Source organism: Amphiura filiformis, chromosome 3 (assembly GCF_039555335.1).
Source record: "Amphiura filiformis chromosome 3, Afil_fr2py, whole genome shotgun sequence".
Lineage (NCBI taxonomy): Eukaryota > Metazoa > Echinodermata > Ophiuroidea > Amphilepidida > Amphiuridae > Amphiura > Amphiura filiformis.
The window spans coordinates 45,115,937-45,141,700 of NC_092630.1; the positions used below are offsets into that span (position 1 = coordinate 45,115,937).

General features: G+C 37.1%; 1 protein-coding gene across 1 annotated transcript; it reads left to right on the plus strand.

The window, feature by feature from the left end:
- The first annotated feature begins 1,276 nt into the window (after nucleotides 1-1,276).
- On the plus strand, nucleotides 1,277-21,211 carry LOC140147282 (uncharacterized). Its single transcript, XM_072169060.1, has 10 exons — nucleotides 1,277-1,523; nucleotides 7,624-7,833; nucleotides 8,156-8,422; nucleotides 8,867-9,029; nucleotides 9,487-10,018; nucleotides 12,538-12,840; nucleotides 14,223-14,363; nucleotides 16,889-17,188; nucleotides 18,657-18,744; nucleotides 19,556-21,211. The coding sequence occupies exons 1-10, from the start codon at nucleotides 1,476-1,478 to the stop codon at nucleotides 19,919-19,921; spliced, it is 2,418 nt and encodes an 805-aa protein (XP_072025161.1). The 5' UTR covers nucleotides 1,277-1,475; the 3' UTR covers nucleotides 19,922-21,211.
- The last annotated feature ends 4,553 nt before the right edge of the window (nucleotides 21,212-25,764 follow it).

Genomic DNA, 25,764 nt, shown 5'->3' on the forward strand with positions numbered 1-25,764 from the left:
CTTTTTCAAACCACCGAAAAAAACATTGGGTCAACCTTTTCGGGCTGATGAGGAAGGGGCGGCAAAATTGAATTTTCTTCAGCCCCCGGGGTAGGAGCGGCCACGGTCGCGGTACGCCGGGATGCAGTGCTAAGGGAGCTTAAGGGGCTGTGCAATAATTATGTGGTAGGCCTACCCCCGGGGTGGTGAATTCTCAAAGTGGTCTGCCAAAATCGTTTGCCCCCCTTTCGATGTGCCAAAAATCTTTGCCCCCTGGCCCTTTCGACGTGCCAAAAACCTTTGCCCCCCTTTCGACGTGCCAAAAATCTTTGCCCCCCTTTACACACTAAGATTTTGGGGAACCCTAATTTATAACCTTAAATTGTCTTACATATACGGGATCATATATATAGGCCTATTAAAAATGCGAGCGTAGCGAGCAGGAAATTTTGCATATTTGAACGTGTTCCTAATGTTTTCCTACATCTTTTTAGGGGCGTAAATTAGAAACGATGCCCAAAATACCTGTGCCAAAATCGCTTGCCCCCCCCTCACGAGTCGACCTTCCAAAAATTGCTTGACCCCCTTTCGACCTGCCATAAAAATGCTTGCCCCCCTCCCCTTTTGGCCTGCCAAAAATCTTTGCCGAATGCCCTTCTGATATCAAATAATTTTAAGCTGATACCGGGGTAGGCTATTAAATAGGCCTACAACTTTTATGACAATTTGATATTTTTTAAAATTTTGAAGTAAACTTTATTTCAGTGATCCCAACGCAAGTGTAAAAAAATTAAAATTGTTTATAAATTGCTTAAAAGTGAAGGATGGATAAGTCATTCAAATTCATTACGGTATTTTTGAAATGACAAATTTGGCAAAAAACGTAGAAAACAGCAGTAGGCCTACTGACGAAGTTGAAGCCCCATTCAAATAGCTAATTTAGATACTGTCACTATCTAAATTACAGATTCGTGTAAAATGTCTAGTTTTGTCTTAAATACACGGCTTTCGGCTGAACCACTCGCAGGCTCTGTTAGGGCTGGTGCAATAATTATGTGTACCCCCGGGGTGGTGTACTCTCAGCTTCCACAAAAAATTAATATCAGATCCCTTTAAAATAGTTTTATAACCCTATTTTTGGTGGAAAATAAATAATTATGATCATGCTTCTATCAAAAAGTGCACAATTATTTGGCTAAGCAGCTTAACTATAGTAAACTTTGACATCTAGCTGAGTTTACACTCGATTGTTCAGTAACAAGCGATATATTTTTGCCCAATGCAGTAGCCAGGTAGCTCGCTTTTGTGGAAAAGTGCGCCATCTCATTGGGTAAAGGCAATCGCTCAATACTGAGCGATAGAGTGTTAATATCGCTTTTGTTTTGATTTAGTACCAGCGCTGCGATTGTTGGCTGCCGATGCATGCTGTTTGTTGACACCTGATCATGATGAATTAATGTTGCACGGGTAACCGCGGTTTATATCTAAGTCTAAGCATGGATAAAAGCTACGATGTCATAATGTTTTACGGGCCACCGTTTGGGGTAAGTGGAATAAATTAAATGAGACAGTAGGCTTACGTTTAGGCAGCTGAATTGAACGTGAATGACAACAATAGCTAACAATCATGAACTTTAAGACCCAAGTACTCAACCACCTCCAGAAGTTCGACTAATTAGCACCATCAGCGCCCCCGGGATCAGCGCACAACAACCCTGGTCGTCTGGCTCCACTTGGAGCGTTGACCAGTATACAACCAGATCCAGATCCAGAATCAACGTAATATGCATCATCATGCACATGCATGGAAGGTTCAAAATTTTGCACTCCATGAAATAGTCTTGTATTCAGTTATATAAATTGTGGGTGCATTGTGATTTTTGGAAAATGATGAGGCTGAAGAGTGGGGGTGGGAGGGGTGGGGCTTAGTACAGGGCCCAGCGGCCCAGCCCTATGTTGATTTCTTGTATCTGATTCTGATTGTAAGGGGGGGTTACTCAGTCTCAGTGCATCCCAGACGATGGTGGACTACATTATTCAATGTGGCAACAGCCAAAAGCGTAAACAAAACAGACAATATGACGGCAACACTGTCTGCACGATGGACGCAATTATTTTTTCCCGGAGCCAAGATCCGTGTCTTAGCTCTATTGGCCGGGTGGCCCCATTACAGAAAAAAAATGCACAAAATATATATCCCAGTGCAATATATACATTTTCACATGAAAATAAATAATTTTAAATTCAAAGAAAAAAGAAGAAGAAAATTTTTTGATCATCGCCGGGATGGGAATCGATCTCGGGACCCTTTATGCGTATGCGGCGAGATCCGTAATCACTACACCACGTGGACTCATTGATACACGTGGGGAAATTTTCAGTATATATCGTAACATATCGTATGCGTTATTCATACAAAAAATCAAAAAACAGTACTTACAATGAGGTTCACTGGCGAACCTCAACGGATTTAGACTGATAAAATAGTGCTTAATAACATACGTGCACAGTTTTGGAATAATTTGAGACATTTTTGTGTTTACGTGTAAAACCAATGACAACGTCAAAATTGAGCCAATCTTGGCCGGTCCCCCCTGGTGCATCCGCAGGTATTCATGCTTGTCGGCAGGGTTTTCTTTAACGCACAAAACACGCGTATTTACGCGTTCTGGCACTTTGCTGACTCCTTCAAATCCAAAGTCCCAAGTCCAACGCTGCATAAAAATCTTGAAAACGTCACGCGCTCAGATATTGCAAAATTTGAATAGAGAAACACCCGATATTGTGCATTTATTCTCGGCTTTTGGCATTTAGGATCTACTCCCCATATGTAGGGTCCATCACATTTTGTCAGCATTAATCCATGCATGTTTTAGTGATTGCGAGTAATGTAGAGTGTCAGTTTGAAATCTTGCAAATTGGGTTCGGGTCATTTTTTCTGTTTAAATGATGCACCAAATGTCTTCATTTGGACTTTAATTTTACAAAATTTTCCCTCTCAGGGGTGAACATCCCCCTCAGACACCCCCATGCGTAGTGGATAAACAAGTGACCATTTTCGCTTCTGCTTTCGACATTTGCCAATTTAGGCCCTATTTTTAACACAATTTATAAGCCTAATAGGGAAAACGTGACAAAGAAAGGCTTCATGGACCGTCATTTTCGGCTTTTCATCTTAAATTTTACACAGTAGGCCTAATAGTGCCAAAATGGTCCACCAAATCGCTTCAATTAGGTCTTCATTTAGCAAAATTTTCCACGTTCTGAGGGGGGAACATCACCCTCGTGATTTGATAAACAAATGGCCACTTTCACTTCTGCTTTCGGCATTTGCCAATAATGTTTAACACAATTTATAGGCCTACCATAATAGGGAAAACTTGCCGTCCGAAGGCTCCATCATGATCATGTCCATGGACTGCTCATTTCACAAATGTTCTGCTTTTTTAAACTAAAATTTTAGACATTAATAGTGCCAAAATGATCCACCAAATTGCTTCAATTAGGTCTTCATTTTGCAAAAGTTTCTTACTTCTCAGGGGCATTTTTAAATAGTATTATTTTCTTTTAAAATTGCCCCCACCCTTCTGACTGCTTTAGATCGCCCACTGCTCCAAACAGTGACGTAGATTTGTTTTTGACTTGGGGGGTGGGGGTGGTGGGGGTGAAAAAATGTCTTGAAGTATAGTGAATCCAGCACCTTTTGGCGAAAGAATAAGTTTATGGTACAAAAAATGTTGCCACTGTTGAAATATGGTTCAAGAGTGGAATAAATTGCTAAGCGCCAAAAAAATGTGCACTTTTGGGGCTAAAATGACCAAATATGAGGTTAATTTGGTCAGAAACATGAGACTACCGGGCGATATAGGGAGAAACTCACATACAGGCGTCAACATTGGGGGATGATTGTATGGACCATCCCCTGGCAAAATATTGGGGAGATTTCTCCCCCCCGGATCTACGCCTATGGCTCCAAAAACAAACATATTGTTAAAAATGTCTTCAAAAATAATATTATAAAAATACCCCTTGGGCAATGTTTTTGACTCCTTCAGAGGAAAAATTCACAATTGAAAGGGTCAAAACAAATTGAAAATACCCCTTCAGCAAAATGCTTAAAGAAAACCCTGCTTGTCGGTGAAGTTTAAAAACACCCCCTTTTGCATCTCATTTTGCGAAGTTTTTAGGGGAAAAACACCCCTTTTTTTAGCGATTTCGCTAATTATTTGCCCTTCGACAATACCCCTATTTTCCCTAAAACGCGAACGATATTTCTAATAATCATTTTTTAGCAGAAACGCGTAGGCTGCTCGATGAAAATAGCCTTTTTGTCAATTTTCGCGAACACATGGTTTGAAAAAACACCCCTTTTTTGTGTGTTTCGCGAATCGCGTTTCTTCATCTGAAAACACCCCTTATTTCGCGAAATTTTCGACGAGCATGAATACCCGCGGATGAACGGAGTGCGGGGGCCGGACCGGTGCCCATCAGCTCAAAGTCTCATGCTGATCTGCCTAGCAAACAATGCAGTATTGGGCCAATAAAGTCCAATACTTTATATACTGCATTAACTGCAATGCCTGGGAAAGACCACTGTCCTATTATAGATACTGTTTTAGCGATCTTTTTTAATCAATCTCTGATGTTTTCTCATAGTTATGGCCGGCATTATTACTACTATTAGAATAGTATTATCTTATTATGATGATTGCGGGGGTAAGAATGTGATTGGATTTAACTACCATTAGCATGGACACATGGTGTCAAAAAGGACACCCTTATTTGCTGTAATAAATGATTTTGATCAGGGACGGATTTAAGCAGTGGCCCGGGGCCAGTGGATTTTGCGTCGGGCCAGTAAACTTCCAACAATGCTGGCCCGGCGGGCCACTAGATTTTTGAGCCAACACATATTGAGACAAGATATAATCAAGAAGTAAAAAGATTAAAACTTTCAACTGCACTCACCAGGTTATTTTCCCAAATATTTCAGAACCAACTGGTTCCTTCCTCAGTGGGTGATGGTGTGTGAGATGTTGCTGAAATCAGTGTTTCTAGAAGATCTTCTACTAGAGTTGCCAGTTGGTTTCACTGATTTCAGCAAGCTGTTGTAAACTGGAGATAGTTCGTACCCCTGTGAGGTGTTGATTTTGGATTTTGGACATAATCAGTCATGGACATTATTTACACAGTTTCTGCTCCGCCTGTCACCTGTAATTTATATCTTTATTTAATGATTTTTCGTATATTTATATTCTTATTCTTGCATTTCTAGCAAGTTGGATATATACGGCCACTTTTTACGGCGATAGTAGGCCTACATAGCCTACTACTTCCAAGCTCTTTCGTGCTCTATCTGATGATGATAGCGATACCGCAAATACCGCATATTTGAACCTTTGTGAACTTTTGGAACTAAAAGAGGCAGGAGTCCAGGACTACTGACTGAACTCGTCTTAGTGACTACTACACTCTCTACATTGAGTACATTCAGTACAAAACAAACGTTAAGGTTTGCTTGACTTTAAGGGCTCGGATAGCGACGTTTCCACATATTTTTTGTGGGACCTGAGAGCACAGATCAGAGTTGCATTATGGCATATAGATTTTTCCCCCAAAACACCAAGGTTATTTTTTTTTTGCAGTAGAACATATATTGAAAAGGCTGGGCCAGTAAATTTATTGCAGGGCCACTAGATCTGCCATTTCACTGGCCCGGAGGGCCAGTAGAAAACTGAAACCTAAGTCTGTCCCTGATTTTGATACACTTAACACAGGCCCGCGCTGCCCCGCATTGTAGAAAAAAAAAACCCTTATTTAAGAAAAAAAAAATCAGGTCATCCGCCATATTTTTTGGTCATCCGTACAATGTATATTATTTAAAATTTAAAATTCGAACTTTGCATTAAAAAAACATTTTGTTAAAAATCAACCATGAATGATCCTAGCAATTAGCTTTAGGTCATGTAACACTCCAAAAGGGAAAATATTTAAAAACTAGAGCGGTTACCGCACGTGCACCATAGCTGAACCATGGGGATTTGGCAGTATATTGTGGTATATGCATACATCACCCCTTTATAACCCCTTAATGCCCTTAAATGAATATTAAAATATTTTAAACATGTTTAGAATGTCATAAAGATCATTGCATTTAAATATCAGCTCAATTGGAGCATTTTTGAAAACTTGACCTTTGACCCCGTTATGACCCCTGAATGACCTTAAATGAATATTAGAATATTTTAAACATGTTTAGAATGTCTTAAAGATCATTGCATTTAAATATCAGCTCAATTGGAGCATTTTTGACAACTTGACCTTTGACCCCTTTGTTACCCCTTAATGACCTTAAATGAATAATAAAATATTTTAAACATGTTTAGAATGTCATAAGGATCATTGCATATAAATTTCGGCTCGATTGGAGCATTTTCAGTTAAAATGACCTTTTTTGACCCCTGTGACCCCTTGGATGACCTCTGACTTTAGGAAATATTTTTATTATATTCTTTACTTCTTTCTCTTTTATTTGACACCACTTGAGGGTTCATACCTTCGTGGCATTTAAAGATATGTCCATTTCAGACCAAATGGTTGGTAAGTAAGTAAGGAAGTAAGTAAGCAAGTAAGTAACATACACTAATATAGGCTGATACCATTTCATGGTTCAGCAAAATCCGCCAGCAAATCTGGGCTTCAGGATGACCGGATGACCACTTAATTTGTACACTGGCGTGGATCATCATATTGGGGGGGGCACCGCACCGCACCGACTATGATTGGGGGCACAAGCCGTTTTTCGGCCAGTTTCCTATGGGATTTTCTAATTTTTACAATCGATTGGGGGGAATGTGCCCCTATGACGCTTTTAATTTATTGCAATGATTTAACGGTGTGATCATGAAACATCATGTATGGGATCTGTTAAAGATAAGCAGGCTATTGTAAACTGAAAAACGGTGGTTGGCATCACTTTGCCTGGCTTTGGTTGAACGTTACTACAAATATCAATACATCATTATGAGAGTATATTCGCCTATTTAGTATTATAATCTGAACAAACTTAAGCGGTAGTCTCGAGACTCCCACTAGGGGTATCAAATTCAAGTTCTAGTTGCGCTGGGGATATCAAATTCTATACCTTCATCTAGTCTTCAAAGGGGTATCAAATTTTCTGATTCTATGCCCACATATCTTTTTTCTTTTTTTTTGAATTTTGGAAAAACTAGAACCAAATGTGACTTTTCGACTTTCAAAAGATATCGATATTGAGTGGCCAATATATCAATTTTTTTCCCAAATCCTGACATTGATGTCATTTATTTTTAGACAGGGAGTTTGCTCCTGGGATAGAAAATTTGAACTGTTTGAACACCCCCCCCCCCGGTAAATGTTTTAAAGGTCAAATTAGGACAGGCAATTTTATTCAAATGACAGGTAAACCTCAATTTCTAGCTTACCACATACCAGTACTGGTTGCCAGTTCAAAAGTCCAGTTGAACAGATTTTAATTTTCAAGTTGATGTATTTTCTATATTATCAACATATTACGATTACAAGTAATGCCAAAATGGGATCCACCCAATGAATTTCCAGGATGAACAAAAGTTAATTGCAATGATCCTTTTGTTGTTGTTAAAGGGGAAAACTGCTTATTTCTATCATATTCTACGTGAAACCCATCAACGGGTGTCGGCTGCAGAACTCTTTCAGGAAAACCCAGACATCGGACTGAGGCAGGTCATTTTGAAAATTGCCTCGTTGCTGAGAGATGGTAAAAAAGTTGTGATAGATGATGAGAATTGGACCAAAGCATTAAGGACATCCTATGTGAAGACACTGTCTGCAAAGGTACGGTTATATAATAATAAAAAAAAAACAGTAGTGGATCCAGAGCACATGTTGCAGGGGATCATGTTCATGTTAAATAGGTCCAAATTTTATGGGGTCCAGTTGGGTATAAAAATGGGTCAAATTTTCTTTGGAACTTGATTAGCCAACACCTGGGGTGCCTCGTGCTAAAGTGAGGCAGGGTTGACAATATGTAGATCCCCTCAGAACCTCTTGCTTACAATAATAAGTGTGATTACGTCTTGTGGATATTGTGTAGTGAACTAGGCCTATTGCCCACTTCATCTTGGTTTTTATGCCGTTTTCATTTTGTTTCAACTAGTTTCCGAAATGCAAGTTCCTCTGTCTTAAGTTCAATCCAGAAGAGCTGGTGTCTTATTGGTCCATGGAATGGTATCTTGCTGAAAAGGTGTTACAACATGACTTGTCTCACATATGTGATCTCAAAAAGGCCTCTAGGAAGCTTCATCATTGGTATGGCAATTATAGGGATGAGAGTTCTGTTCTAAAACTGGAGGAGCCAAGACAAGAAGAAAGAATGACTATCAAAGTGGTTAAACCAAAATTACTAGCACAAGTGGATTATAAGGTAAGTAAAATGGTCAGAATCGCAATTTGAAGAAAATATATTTTTTGTAAATGGTATTGGTGCTAAAGCTCAATGATATGTAAGCATTTATCTGACAAATATTTTCTTGAATCTGAAGGCTTGTTTTCCCTTCTTATTTGTTTTCTTTTTGTACTGTCCAAGAGTATAAAAATGTTCTTGGATGGTAACTGAATTTGTGCACTTTTCCCCGTCACAATGAATGGCTACACTAATGAGGAGGAGTGTTCTCATATAAACAGTTCATGACTCGGACATATCTCAGCACCTTTAAGATGTACTTGCAAGAATGACTAAATACAATTGTACATGCTGGCTGAGCCACTCCACTCTTCAATTGTCCAGGCAATTCTGTGTGTGACACACATTTTACAACTGTTACAACTCATTGTATTTTATACGTAATGTTGTTTTCTCATTTTGTAGTTTGAAGTGCCTGCCCTCTTTCTGCAGTGGGAAGCTGTAATTGTAAGTTCCAATGGTAGTAATTCAATACATACAAGACTGATAGATGTGATAAACTGCTGGTTGGCTACCAACCCATGGGGAAGAGTTATCATTATATTTGATAGCATGACTACCAAGAGAGGTAAGAGCCTACAACAAGGTTTTTTTTCCATATGAACAATTTTTGGTATTCTGTAAAATGATTATTACATTATAGGATTGCTGCTTGGAATTCACATAAAATGGTGTGCATTATATGTGGAGATTATGATCATGTGCTAATATAGCCTGCTAGTGGTTGGGCCGAAAGTCATGTATTTAAGACAAAATAAGGCATTTACATTGATCTGTAATTTATTAGCTACATGTATTTGAATGGGGCTTCAACTTCATCAATACTCCTGTTTTCTACATTTTTTTACCAAATTTTTCATTTCAAAAATACCAAATGCCAATTTGAATGACTTATCCTTCACTTTTATTAAAGCAACTTATAAACAATTTTTACACTTGCACTGCGATCACTGAATGGGACTTTAACAAAAAATTAGAGTTTTATGTTACAATCTGAACTTGATAGTAGTATTTTTTGTCCACAGATTCTGTAAATTCTGACTCATCAGAGGACTTATCTGTTGAATCTTATAAACCGCTTCTGAGTAGATTATGCAACGACATTACAGTTCCTGTCTACATGTTCCAAATACAAAGTCCAGTGAGTGACCAGAAGTTCTGTTGCCCTCCTCAGCCAGGCATTTTGGCATTCCTTCAAAGACTTCACCACTTGCATCTCTTCCACAGACATACCTTGTACCTGTATGGTACTAATGACCATTACAAAATGGCAGATGGGGCAGGAGTGAGACATGCACCAGCAAAGACTGTTTTATGCAAGCCTCTGATGGTAGTCAGTTCAAAATGTGCAACTAAAGTAGCAGTGAAACATGAATTGAAAGACATCAATTTCAAACCAAGGGTCACGGGTCAAAGTTCATCACCAGATTTACATGTACCATTGTTTACAAAGACAAAAGAAAGCACATTTGATGGACAGTGGGGGTATTATGAAGAATTATTACCTTGGAAATATATGCATGGAATTTGTTTCCATGATTTGAGCACGGTTGAAAGGTAAGTTTTATTGATGTCAAAACTTGATTATATACAATGTATATGGCCACACACACAAAAATATGTCTCAAAGCCCTTGACAGTTTCAAAAATGAATGCAGAATGTATGTTTTTATTTTTAAATGTTTTAAGGCGATATAACACCCTGATTTTCATCAGTACCCATCTTCTTTTTTTTGTTGCAAATTTATGAAGTATATAAATATGTTTATCATCTCATGTCCTGAACTTATAAAATATCTCTACATAAAAAGTGGTTTTAAACCATTTTAGAAAATCATTTTAGTCCTATATATTTTTTTGTTTACTGTATCCTGGTAACTGAGATGTGTGTTTCATAACAAACTATAATTTATTCTATTGAACATGTCCAAGTAGAATACATGAATAGAATACATTAAATCCTTTGTTATACTATCTATAGAAATGTACTCACTGGTTATAACACTGAATAAATTAAATAGGCCTAATCTCCCCCGGCTAATCTCTTCCACATAGACAATTTAATACTACACCATGTATGTATCTTATATAATGTGTTGTTAGGAAAAGAGATTAAAAAAGGCTATAGGGTCATCAAAGGTCAGGTTATAGGTCAATTGATTCAGTTTTGATATTTTGTCTGTTACTGGATATATAATGGAAATGTGTGAGGTGGATATACTAAAATACCTTGGGATGTAAATGGTGAGTACAATTTAGATTGCCTAGTTGAGATGGATTGGGCAAATAAATATAAAATAGTTACCAAAATCACAAAAATGAAGCTTACGGAAAACTACCTAATATGGTGGTATAGGTGACAAAAATACAATCTTTTTCAACATTGCTGTAGTGTGGTTGTGGTAACCTGTTACCTATGGCGTAATTAAGTTTCAGTGACATAGTGTCGCAAGTTCAAAATACAAAATATAGCTCGACATTGAAAATAGAAGCATTTTAACTGGTTCGTTTTTTGATAGTTGTGGAGCACCAAGTTCATGAAGTCATAAAAGAAATCAGGGACCACTTATTCCCATTTTACATATCAACATTATTTCCCTAATGTGTTAGCAACACATATCCAAAATTTTAACGAAATCCGTTGATAGTAAGCTTTCCAAAATGAAGTGAATTTAAATCATCAGTGATGTACCTCCTTTTGGCTTCTATCTTCAAAAGCATGTAAGCTACATTGATACCGATGCCACCAATAAAACGAGAAGATTTGCCCTTCATTTTGCATACCACTTTTGCCCAATTTTTTTTGTAATTTCTTCACAAAATGCAAAAAATGCAAAAAAATCAATGGGTGTAGTACCCCTTAAAGATTTTAAAACTTCATTTAAATAAAGATGTCATTTACGAGTGTTCAAATGTAAACAGCATAAAATTGTGGTTCATCTTCACAATTGAAGTTCAAATATCAATTATGATTTTGATTTAAACTTTTGATCCAAACACAAGTACCTCAGAATTTTCAGATGGTACTCCATCTTTCATCAGCAAGTGACTGTATCAGGTCGTGATCTGAACTTTCATGAACAAATATCAATTGTTTTATACCTATTAATATTATTGAATCAAGTAATTTTCTTCCAAATATATCTTTTTCATGATTTTATGGAAAATAACCAAAAAAAAAGAAAGAAAGAAAACAAGATTTGGACGCTAAGAAAATAAATGTGTGCGGGTGCTTTGAGACTTATTATTTTGTTTGTTTGGCCTAACTAGAATGAAATTGTAGGACATATTTTGCAAGCCTTGCCTGATGGAAATCAAATTAATATGCGGTACAAATATGCACATGCAGGCTTCAGTCACTAACATGCCACCCAAGTTTTGTTAGTCTGATTTGAATTTCTGGAATGAAGGGATCTGTATGTACACAACAATGGTTAATTCATTTAAAAGTGCTGGTTGCAGCCACAAATATAGGATCTTGACACTTTTAGAAAGTCACCTGGGGTTCCAATAGTGTCTCTGTTCCCTGGGTTCATCCATTGGTCAGGTCTTACATGTATATAATTATTGGAGGTGTGTAAGTATCATTACTTTTACCATGCAAATGTCAAATTGAGTTCCTCAGTAGAATTCAATTCCCAGGAGAACTAAAGTTAATAATAATATAATTGAGTCAAGTTAACTCAATCGATAAGGTTTTCGACTATGATGCGAGAGATTGCGGGTTCGAACCCTGGTGGTGCCTATAGTATGCTCTCGTGGAAAAATTGAGTTATCTTGAAATTCCCTGGACAAGGAACTTACTGCTAATTTGTCTCGTTGTAACCTGTACGATACTCGGGGAGCTGACCCTGGTTGCGAAGGTTATTTGTGGAATGTCTAGGATGTGTGCTCTTGAAGCAGCAAAGTCCCTGAATTGTTGTTTAATGGTATGGAATGATGTGGGCTGTAGTGGTCAGCAACAACCTGTAAAATGTGCTGAGGCTTGTGGATCAACGTCTAGGAGTTGTGCCTGTGCGTAGCACACTATAAATCACTGCACATCCTTTTATCTTGTTATTTCGTGTGTATCACAGATATCAGCAACTCTATGCAGATACGGCATCTCGTCTATCAGAACCAGGTAGTAGAATGATAAGTACCCCTCCAGCTGAAGTTAAGCCTCAAGATCCTGAACCAGAAGCCTCAGTGCAATCATCAAGTGTCACAACAGAGAAAGCTGCAAACCAACCTGCCACAAGTCAGTCAAGAAGAGGTAACAGGGCCATTCCATCATGGCTAGTGTCCAAGAATTGCAAGCAACAGAAGGATGTGGATGATTTCTTACAAGCGGGTCCACCTTCTCTGGATAGTTCATTAGATGAGCCAGTAACAAAGTAAGTATATCTATAAGGCACCAGAAACAAATTTGTTCAATCTTTGGATCGACCGTCGATGCTGCTTTGATGCTTGTTATTAATGAACTAACAACTAATTAAACAGAATTAATGCTTAATTTATACTTTTCATTTTCAATACAGGCAAAGATTTATATGATAACACAATTAATTGTCTTTCATAAATACACAGGATCGACCAAGCATCAATGGGCGATCGAAAGATCAAAGTAATTTGTTTCTATTGCCTAAGCTGATATTTCAATAGGGAGGGAGTTATGAACAAGTAACTTGGTAGTCATGTGAACCACAGGAAGACACAAAGAAATTGTGAATTAGGCATTGCTTGGTTTTATAATGTGTATGGTTAGTTCTTGTCCAGAAAATAAAATAGTTATGAATTGCATCTTTTCATGTGAGTTTAGATACTTTCAGAGTAATGTGGGAACTACACTTCGTTTCCTGTAATGTAGGCTACACAATTTTTTCTTTGGGTTAGCAATCTTAATGTTTCTTATTAGTGCCAAAGAAATATATTGTCCAAATAGTTTTCTAAAGTTTTGTTTTCAAGCCAGATGAAACACTTGCAAAACCAATCTATTTATAATGTTCTAATTTATCATACCAAATTTATACACTTTATTATATACTCTGGGTTGAAATGATCAAATTCTTAAATGTTTTGATACGTAAGTGTTCAACAATGAGGCCAGGTTCATATAGAGATGGGTAACATCTCTCATTTCATGACTACATCCTGAAACATGTAGCCCTGTATGTGCAAACATACCCATCAGAAGATATCCAATTGCAATACATGACCTTATTACCCTCCAAATATTACATCAACCTTTTAACGAAATTTCAACAACTTTAGTAGACATTGTCCATTTTAAGCCAATCAAATGATTCTTTAGTATTATGAGTACAGTACCCTTGAATCACGTAATGTGTTTTTGTAACCCATGACAGATAAAGTGCATTTTCATTGACATTATAGACCTTTTCATATCGAAGATTTCCGAATTGATGACATCATATGGAGTTCTTGGGTGTGCACTTACGCCAGTTGTGTGTTGCGTTAATGCACGCAGTTGAGGAGCATTTATGTGTGTTGACGTGAGCGTGTAAAGACGCTTTGCGTCCGTGTGATTATTTTGCAAAGAATTCTGATGCCGATTCACACAATATGAAAAGGTCTATTCGCTCTCGTAGTGCACCTTAGTAACCACCTGTTCCGAATTTGATATGCCATAGGATTTGTGTTGTAATCATTTTGATCAGTGGTTCGTAACAAAGAAAGCGTGATCCAGTTGACCTGGCAACGGTCATATTGTAACGTGCACTACGACAGTGAATTGGGGAGGGAATTATCATACCCACAGTTCATCACCAGATTTACATGTACCATTGTTTACAAAGACAAAAGAAAGCACATTTGATGGACAGTGGGGGTATTATGAAGAATTATTACCTTGGAAATATATGCATGGAATTTGTTTCCATGATTTGAGCACAGTTGAAAGGTAAGTTTTATTGATGTCAAAACTTGATTATATACAATGTATATGGCCACACACACAAAAATATGTCTCAAAGCCCTTGACAGTTTCAAAATGAATGCAGAATGTATGTTTTTATTTTTAAATGTTTTAAGGCGATATAACACCCTGATTTTCATCAGTACCCATCTTCTTTTTTTGTTGCAAATTTATGAAGTATATAAATATGTTTATCATCTCATGTCCTGAACTTATAAAATATCTCTACATAAAAAGTGGTTTTAAACCATTTTAGAAAATCATTTTAGTCCTATATATTTTTTTGTTTACTGTATCCTGGTAACTGAGATGTGTGTTTCATAACAAACTATAATTTATTCTATTGAACATGTCCAAGTAGAATACATGAATAGAATACATTAAATCCTTTGTTATACTATCTATAGAAATGTACTCACTGGTTATAACACTGAATAAATTAAATAGGCCTAATCTCCCCCGGCTAATCTCTTCCACATAGACAATTTAATACTACACCATGTATGTATCTTATATAATGTGTTGTTAGGAAAAGAGATTAAAAAAGGCTATAGGGTCATCAAAGGTCAGGTTATAGGTCAATTGATTCAGTTTTGATATTTTGTCTGTTACTGGATATATAATGGAAATGTGTGAGGTGGATATACTAAAATACCTTGGGATGTAAATGGTGAGTACAATTTAGATTGCCTAGTTGAGATGGATTGGGCAAATAAATATAAAATAGTTACCAAAATCACAAAAATGAAGCTTACGGAAAACTACCTAATATGGTGGTATAGGTGACAAAAATACAATCTTTTTCAACATTGCTGTAGTGTGGTTGTGGTAACCTGTTACCTATGGCGTAATTAAGTTTCAGTGACATAGTGTCGCAAGTTCAAAATACAAAATATAGCTCGACATTGAAAATAGAAGCATTTTAACTGGTTCGTTTTTTGATAGTTGTGGAGCACCAAGTTCATGAAGTCATAAAAGAAATCAGGGACCACTTATTCCCATTTTACATATCAACATTATTTCCCTAATGTGTTAGCAACACATATCCAAAATTTTAACGAAATCCGTTGATAGTAAGCTTTCCAAAATGAAGTGAATTTAAATCATCAGTGATGTACCTCCTTTTGGCTTCTATCTTCAAAAGCATGTAAGCTACATTGATACCGATGCCACCAATAAAACGAGAAGATTTGCCCCTTCATTTTGCATACCACTTTGCCCAATTTTTTTTTGTAATTTCTTCACAAAATGCAAAAAAATGCAAAAAAAAAATCAATGGGTGTAGTACCCCCTTAAAGATTTTAAAACTTCATTTAAATAAAGATGTCATTTACGAGTGTTCAAATGTAAACAGCATAAAATTGTGGTTCATCTTCACAATTGAAGTTCAAATATCAATTATGATTTTGATTTAAACTTTTGATCCAAACACAAGTACCTCAGAATTTTCAGATGGTACTCCATCTTTCATCAGCAAGTGACTGTATCAGGTCGTGATCTGAACTTTCATGAACAAATATCAATTGTTTTATACCTATTAATATTATTGAATCAAGTAATTTTCTTCCAAATATATCTTTTTCATGATTTTATGAAAAATAACAAAAAAAAAAGAAAGAAAGAAAACAAGATTTGGACGCTAAGAAAATAAATGTGTGCGGGTGCTTTGAGACTTATTATTTTGTTTGTTTGGCCTAACTAGAATGAAATTGTAGGACATATTTTGCAAGCCTTGCCTGATGGAAATCAAATTAATATGCGGTACAAATATGCACATGCAGGCTTCAGTCACTAACATGCCACCCAAGTTTTGTTAGTCTGATTTGAATTTCTGGAATGAAGGGATCTGTATGTACACAACAATGGTTAATTCATTTAAAAGTGCTGGTTGCAGCCACAAATATAGGATCTTGACACTTTTAGAAAGTCACCTGGGGTTCCAATAGTGTCTCTGTTCCCTGGGTTCATCCATTGGTCAGGTCTTACATGTATATAATTATTGGAGGTGTGTAAGTATCATTACTTTTACCATGCAAATGTCAAATTGAGTTCCTCAGTAGAATTCAATTCCCAGGAGAACTAAAGTTAATAATAATATAATTGGAGTCAAGTTAACTCAATCGATAAGGTTTTCGACTATGATGCGAGAGATTGCGGGTTCGAACCCTGGTGGTGCCTATAGTATGCTCTCGTGGAAAAATTGAGTTATCTTGAAATTCCCCTGGACAAGGAACTTACTGCTAATTTGTCTCGTTGTAACCTGTACGATACTCGGGGAGCTGACCCTGGTTGCGAAGGTTATTTGTGGAATGTCTAGGATGTGTGCTCTTGAAGCAGCAAAGTCCCTGAATTGTTGTTTAATGGTATGGAATGATGTGGGCTGTAGTGGTCAGCAACAACCTGTAAAATGTGCTGAGGCTTGTGGATCAACGTCTAGGAGTTGTGCCTGTGCGTAGCACACTATAAATCACTGCACATTTTTTTATCTTGTTATTTCGTTTGTATCACAGATATCAGCAACTCTATGCAGATACGGCATCTCGTCTATCAGAACCAGGTAGTAGAATGATAAGTCCCCCTCCAGCTGAAGTTAAGCCTCAAGATCCTGAACCAGAAGCCTCAGTGCAATCATCAAGTGTCACAACAGAGAAAGCTGCAAACCAACCTGCCACAAGTCAGTCAAGAAGAGGTAACAGGGCCATTCCATCATGGCTAGTGTCCAAGAATTGCAAGCAACAGAAGGATGTGGATGATTTCTTACAAGCGGGTCCACCTTCTCTGGATAGTTCATTAGATGAGCCAGTAACAAAGTAAGTATATCTATAAGGCACCAGAAACAAATTTGTTCAATCTTTGGATCGACCGTCGATGCTGCTTTGATGCTTGTTATTAATGAACTAACAACTAATTAAACAGAATTAATGCTTAATTTATACTTTTCATTTTCAATACAGGCAAAGATTTATATGATAACACAATTAATTGTCTTTCATAAATACACAGGATCGACCAAGCATCAATGGGCGATCGAAAGATCAAAGTAATTTGTTTCTATTGCCTAAGCTGATATTTCAATAGGGAGGGAGTTATGAACAAGTAACTTGGTAGTCATGTGAACCACAGGAAGACACAAAGAAATTGTGAATTAGGCATTGCTTGGTTTTATAATGTGTATGGTTAGTTCTTGTCCAGAAAATAAAATAGTTATGAATTGCATCTTTTCATGTGAGTTTAGATACTTTCAGAGTAATGTGGGAACTACACTTCGTTTCCTGTAATGTAGGCTACACAATTTTTTTTTTTGTTAGCAATCTTAATGTTTCTTATTAGTGCCAAAGAAATATATTGTCCAAATAGTTTTCTAAAGTTTTGTTTTCAAGCCAGATGAAACACTTGCAAAACCAATCTATTTATAATGTTCTAATTTATCATACCAAATTTATACACTTTATTATATACTCTGGGTTGAAATGATCAAATTCTTAAATGTTTTGATACGTAAGTGTTCAACAATGAGGCCAGGTTCATATAGAGATGGGTAACATCTCTCATTTCATGACTACATCCTGAAACATGTAGCCCTGTATGTGCAAACATACCCATCAGAAGATATCCAATTGCAATACATGACCTTATTACCCTCCAAATATTACATCAACCTTTTAACGAAATTTCAACAACTTTAGTAGACATTGTCCATTTTAAGCCAATCAAATGATTCTTTAGTATTATGAGTACAGTACCCTTGAATCACGTAATGTGTTTTTGTAACCCATGACAGATAAAGTGCATTTTCATTGACATTATAGACCTTTTCATATCGAAGATTTCCGAATTGATGACATCATATGGAGTTCTTGGGTGTGCACTTACGCCAGTTGTGTGTTGCGTTAATGCACGCAGTTGAGGAGCATTTATGTGTGTTTACGTGAGCGTGTAAAGACGCTTGCGTCCGTGTGATTATTTTGCAAAGAATTCTGATGCCGATTCACACAATATGAAAAGGTCTATTCGCTCTCGTAGTGCACCTTAGTAACCACCTGTTCCGAATTTGATATGCCATAGGATTTGTGTTGTAATCATTTTGATCAGTGGTTCGTAACAAAGAAAGCGTGATCCAGTTGACCTGGCAACGGTCATATTGTAACGTGCACTACGACAGTGAATTGGGGAGGGAATTATCATACCCACATTGACTCTATTTCCCAAGGTATTTATCATATACTGATATTTTCATGACATCCATAATGATTCTGCTCTATCCATGATCTATTGCAGAAAGAAAAAAACTGTGACTCAACCGTCAACTATTTACTGTATGAATGTGCTGGAGTTGCTTGAAACCGCACAGCTTGTGTTATTGGAGGTGAGATAATCACATGAAGTTTTGGCTTATATCTTGATACTGGCAAATTACAATATAGTATATAATGTAGTCACATGATCATTAGGTGATTTGTTAGCTGTTTCACATTGAGCTTGAGTATATAATCTATGTAATAATGTGGAGGTAAGCATAATATTAACCCTAACACGGACCCTGGTTTTGTGCTATGGGAAGGCAGAAAAGGAACAAAAAAGGATAGAAGATGAACAAAAGATTTCACTTGGTACCCCAGGAATTGACCCTGGGAACCTTCTAGGGCCACGCAGACGATCACCAACATTATGCCATGGGGGTTTCGGTGCATGTATATGACTTAGGGTGATTGCATTGCATTATGGCATCACGTGGCATGCATGCGCAGTGGTTTTAGTAAGATTTTATGAGGTTAGGGTTAAGGTCTGCTGTTTGTAATCCCAACATCAATGATTAGTGGTATGGTTTAAGGGTTAAGATTAAAATCAGAATTAGAAGCCTAAAGAATGGAGCTTGGATGGGGGTGGTGGATCTAAGTTGCTAAAAGTAACAACAGTTGCATTCAGAAATATGATTTAAATACAAATCATTCATTCATTCCTTTAAAGAAGTAATAATGATCAGGGCCATAGCTGTATGAGGAAAGTGAAGAAATTCCCCCATTTGTGAGGATTACATAAATGCCGGTATACATCAGTCACATATATGTAATGAACATGTTAATGATATCACAATAAGTATGTGTATCAATAATGCATTCTGATACATGCATAAATTTGTGCATGTGATTTGATTTGTGTTTTTTCATTTTCCCCAGAATGGTATAACTGCCTCCTCACCAGTAAACCTGACAAAAACATCTCCTAATTTGAAGCCTGTTGAATCAATCCGCTATGATTCTATAGATACAACTAAAGGAAAGAATCAAGAAGAAGCTACAAACAAATCTTCCCATTCACGTACATGTACAAAAACGTCCAGTACTCAAGTTAAGCAGCACCATGTTGTACCTGAAACAATCACAACGATTCCTGAGACAGAAGGGTTTCAGGCTACCACGTCTGCATTTAAAGGCAGCTTGGAACAAAGCAATGTACAGCTAAAGAGTGGTGAAAAACATTCAGACACGGCTGTAGGAAAGACAACAGGACCAGATTTATCTTTTCTTGATGATATATTTTAAAGTTATAACTCATAATTCAGACTTGATATGGTACTTTTATCATGCACTGATGCATTGGCTTCATAAGGACACAAAGACTGAGGATTGGTCCCATTGTTTGCATGTTGCCTGTGGAGGAATGTGGTTTGTGCTGTACACTGAATTTTGATCCAGATAAAGAGAAAACATACTTTGTTTTTAAAACTTACTATAATGATAGGTGATATCAACCTAAATTTATAATTAAGGTTAATAACTGTATATTACTGTATAGCAATATATTTTAGCGGTATTCACTTTTTGTGTGATTTTACCTGTTCTGAGCAGTTTTGATATTTCTTATATTCACGGCTTGAAACTGCTACACACATTGAATTTTGCTCAAAAATAAAAAGCTGTTGAGAATTTCCCACTGTACTGTACTTACTGAAAAAGAAATTTTAGAAATCATTACAGCCAAGCTGAGGTCTCTGAGCTAAGATGTTTGGTTTAAATTCATTCTTTTGTCTAGTATTTGGTATCAAGTAATAAGTAGTCTTATCTTATCAATAGTGCAATACACAGCAAAGAAATACAGAAATTTTGTAAATTATTACTGCAAAATATTCTCTTGAAAATGCTGGAAAATATAAGCAACATATGTGACTCGATCAAGCAAAATCAGTCGGAACTCGGAAATATTGATTTTGAGATATAGCCAAACAAAGGAACTATATCGGTTTGTTTCCTATTGTTTTGGAGACTCTTTAATTGCTCATATCTTTGGAACTGGTTATTCAATTTCAATGGGGTTTCTGCAAAATCCAGCATTGTAAATGCTTTTTACTATCCTATTAGAAACTGAAAATTTAATATTTTTGAGTTCCGACTGATTTTGCTTGATCGCATCACATATGCATCCACCAAGGAAAATGAATCGATCCTTCACAAATAATGCACAAATCAATTGTAGTCCCGGGGGGCCGGGGATAGCGGGGGACCTACCCGGGGATGTAATTTTGGAAACTGTTACAAACATGCATATGTTACAGTCCCGGCTTAGTCCCCGCAGGGCAGGGCACTATTTCTGTGTACATCCCAGGGTACATCCCTGGCCAAGTCCCTGCCCCCTAGCCCCAGGCACCATATTCGAAGTCCCCGCGAGTGTTTCCCCCGCATTCGACCTGGCACAGTTGTGAGTACTCTTCTATTACGTCCCGGGTACACTCCCGGGGTAGATCCCGGCCTGTTTGAGAGGCATTACATCCCTGTACACTCCCCCACTACGTTCCATTGACGACACATTGAGCTGTTACATCCCGCCAAGTCCCGGCTCGACCCGCTTATTGCCAGGCCCCTGCATAAACAGGGATGCCTTTGAAAACACTGCAGTGCAATACACTCCAGGTATTTTTGTAATACATTTTCTGGCTGCTGCATGGTAGAGTGTATTAAATAGTGTTATTTACATTTCTTATCAAGTTGATGATGTTTTGTATACATATACCAGGTATGTAAATTAGAGCTTAGGCACTTGTTAAAATTTTACAATTAAAGAAACAAATGAGAATGCAATTCTAAGCTAGAAGGTTTAAAAGATAACTTTTATTAAGATATTTTGATGGATTTTAAAGTTGTACAGGTACATAATGAGGGCACTTGCAACATTATGTAGGGGTACTTCTAACTATATTAGGGGAGTGATGCTAATTACATCGAAAATGGTACTGAAGTAGAACTCCTGACTCTATTATTGGCTTGCACCCCTTACTCCAACTCAAGATTGTGTTCTTCAATGTTACAGTTCCAGATATTCAAACTTTGGTAACATAGACACCAATTTTCCTCCATCTTTTACATCACATGTGCAATATTAACACAACCGGAATAGAGGTCAGAGTTGTGCCTTTTGCGTATTTGAAATTTTGTGCAAATCAAATCAGAAAGCATACTGAAACCATATGTACATTTGTAAGTACAAATTCACCATGTTCATTAAACTTACGGACATGTTATCAAATTTGCGGTTTTGTATACCATAAAATTCTCATTAGCCACCGATATTACATTTGATGGAACCGCTGTTTGTACAGTGATGAAGATATCATCATTATGCTATCAAGATTACCAATTATATAAGAAATCTATTTTTGTAACCACCTATGTCAGTGTTGGATCAATAAAAGTTAAATATTAATATAGTATTACTCCTCTGTCAATAGTGTCAAGTTAAGTCTACAGCAAATGGTTGTGTTGTCTTAGACTTAGGTTACAATGATATATGTTTGAAAGATTTTGCAATTATGATATTAATAAATGTTTGCTAAGCCTTTCGTCCGTCGTTTTAAAGGAAATGTGTCATTTCAGTGAAAACTCTGACGTTGCCGATTTTTTTAAACCCCAAGTTATATTATCCATGAATTAATGAAAAGAGCATAGGACAACCGGAAATTGGGGCATGTTGTATCAAATTCTGTCCTTAGACTGATCTGCAGGGTTTTTCTTCATAATCCGTTTTCCATTATGATTAAATTCTGTGTCAACTAAACTGACTAAGAGTTACAGTATGTGATTTCACAGACGGGTGTATGAATTCAGCAGAGTCTGTGAAGTCACAGCACCCCGAACTAATCTCTGGCACTCTTTGGACCACTGAAAACCCACATGATAAGACAACATGTTAATCTATGAAATGCTTATATAAATGTAAAAGAGCAGAAAGGAGACAATTTCACTCTAACACTTACGAATTTCACTCTGAAGTGTCTACAGTACTGAACTCCAATTGATTGAAATATTTTAGTGGAAATAGAGTAGAAAATTACCGATAGTCTAATAAAAAGAGTGACAGTCTCTCTAAAAAAGTGAATATGACGTGCCTCTCAAAATTTTACTCAAAAGAGTGAAATTTCATTCTTTTACATTTACAGAGATTAATTGATATGTAGCACACCAAATTGTGTTACTTAATTAAATGGATGTGGTCAATCTTTTCATGTTCTGTTTTCTAGCTTACATTATATTGAGTCATACGTCATACCATTAAACTATTTGTTTTCAGATTTTGAGTTGTATTCTTTAGCGGTTTTGATTTACGAAGCAAATACGTGAATAACAATGCCCCATAGGACAGTACACTACACTTCCGGTGTGGAAAATTTACAAAACGTTTAAAAGTGGGGTTATATCAAGGGTATAAAAATTTAATGTTTTAATAACGTTCAAAGTTCAAAACATGTTTTTGAAAACTTAATGCAAACATTCTAAAAAAATATTTTGCTAAAACGTGTGCCACATTTTTTTACAATAACATTATCAAAACATGTTTAAAATGTAGTGTTTTTTATATAAAACGTTTTAAAAACGTGTTCCTGACCTTTATATAACCCAACATTCAAATGTTACCAAAACGGTTTATAACCTGTTTATTACGTTTGAAAAACATTTTTGTGTTTTGGGGTCCCGGACCCACCAAAATAGAGACTCCCAGTTTTTCAATCTAGCACTATTGCAGACATACAATTTATGCTGCATTTGTGCAACTCGGACTCACCAAACTCTATTCCGGACCCCCAACTTTTAATTTTCTGCAAGTTCGGGGGTCCCTGCGGACACTGGAGTGTTTAGTTCTAGTGCTACCCCTGATTGGTCACCACAATTCGTTCCGGCTTTGTTCGCACCGTCTAAACAAATTTGCTGGGATAATGAGAACAATATGCTGTCTCCTGATACCAAAATGAGTGATGAGGCTGTTGATTAGCTCACAGCCCTTTAAATGGCCGGAGGAAATAGGGAACGTGCAGGATTGCATTTAGCAGGATTTTTTAAAACGTTATGTCTACAAAAGTATAGCACAAAACTAAGCAGGCCTAACCAATGTCCCGGGAATTGAAATGAGCTTCTTTTGGCAAGTTTTTAATTTATATTTATTGTATTTGAAAGCTCTTGCTTCAAAAATGGCTACAGGATTATCTCTTGGATCGCTCCTTGAAAATATTCCACAATCGGAAGGTATCCCGATCCTTGGTCCTTCCTTGTTCATCATCTTCACATATGGCATTATACTAGGACTTATAATGAACCCACCCTTCATATATGCTGACGATGTCACTCTAATGACTTTCAGTAAGGCCAAAGAAGACAGACTAACTGTTTTTCATCAGAAGATTGATCATTGTGGAATGTGATATTTGGTTCTGCCAAGTGCTAAATAGGATATACCCATGGTTTATACCAAAGCTCGTCTTTGAAACAACCGATAGAAGAGACCAACGGTGTCAACTTGGAATTACTGTTGGCAAAGTCCTCGGATGGACACCTTTGGTTAAAGTGACAAAAACAGCAAGCCAGCATCTTGGACTGCTTTGTCGAAATGCATCTACCTCGAACCAACTCAAAGGGATTGATATACTTGCATGTTATGTTCCAACATGGAATATGCAAGCTGTATGTGAATCATGGAGCGCACACGTCACTTTCACAACTTGATGCAATCCAAAGGAGGGCCATTTGCATTATAGGTATTCTTAAGGATGGCCTCAGCTCGCACTGCATTCAACCATTCTGCTATCGCATACTAGTATGAACATCTACCCTTTTCGATCGGATCATAGTGCAGTCATGCTGCACAGCAAACATAATTCGACCTTTGCCGTACTTAAACCTGGGTAACAGGAAACTACTCCAGCAAAATCAATCGATAAAGTCTAGTCTATCCTCCACATTGAATGGTGGACTGCACTTATGCCCAAATATGGCACTCGCCAATCAATAATCAAACTCTTGAAATCCCCTGACTCGCTGCACTGACCAAAGTTATGGACAGATATGGGAGCTGTTTGCAGATACTCCACGTACTCAGTTTTTAGCCTACATGTAATGTATACATTATTCTTGATTGACAGCAAGTACAAAAAATATCCGTCAAGTGGTTTAGCTTTAATGCCCTTCGGAAGAGAGCGTCTACAAGTGAGTGATAGTCACTAAAAGTTGCATTCGATTTACACAGGGAATTTTGCAGGCCATGCTGTGCCTTCCTAACTAAAACACCAAAGTCCGAATATTTCCAAATATCTATATTAGCTAAAAATTTAGGACATGTTACAAAACTATATTTTCTAGAATTTTAGAGAGTACAATAAATATTGGCCGGTTATTTTTCACACAGTGACGTTAACTAGGAATGCCCTATACCTCTAACATACACTGTTTGTATGAACAGTAACTGCAGTAAGCACGGGATCTATCATACAAGCAACTGCCACCCAGAGCTTCATGCAATTGCACGTTGATGCACGCGCCGTTGCAACGCCAACGCGTTGGCGTTCCGTTGGCGTAATCTGGTCAGCCAAAGAGCTCCAAAGCATGACAAAGAGTTAATTTACCCCCATTTCTGCCGACTATGGTATGTCGTTTCCAGAGCAGAACAAGCGGGATGAGGTAAACCTATTACCCCGGCCTATTACCCTGGCACCAATCCATCGACACTATCTAATAGATAAGCGCTGTTATTAGCCATCACCATGTTCACATTAAAAATATTAGACCACACTAGAAATTTGACACACAAAATATAAATGTAATCGTTTTAAAGGTGTTTTGTTTTTATTACCGAAATTATTATTTTTATTTCATTCATAAATCGAAAGAATTTTTCCGGATACGTTGAAATGAAATGTATTTAGTCGTCTTGTATACGAGTTCGATCGGTCAAGTTGTGACCATTACATGCTCAATGAGTAGATGGGATAGACATTGCATAATAATTTTTAATTACACTCAGAACGCTACTTGACCATACTCTATTGTTATGCATAGTCGTGCTAAAAGTCGATCGATACTTTTTGAAATCGACAAAATTCAGAGATACACCTTTTGAAATTAAT

Excerpts from the sequence above, each read along its gene's own strand:
- LOC140147282 (XM_072169060.1), top strand. The coding sequence starts at position 1,476 with ATGGATAAAAGCTACGATGTCATAATGTTTTACGGGCCACCGTTTGGG. Across the intron at positions 17,189-18,656 it reads TTAGATGAGCCAGTAACAAA|AAAGAAAAAAACTGTGACTC; the intron begins GTAAGTATATCT and ends GATCTATTGCAG. Across the intron at positions 18,745-19,555 it reads CACAGCTTGTGTTATTGGAG|AATGGTATAACTGCCTCCTC; the intron begins GTGAGATAATCA and ends CATTTTCCCCAG.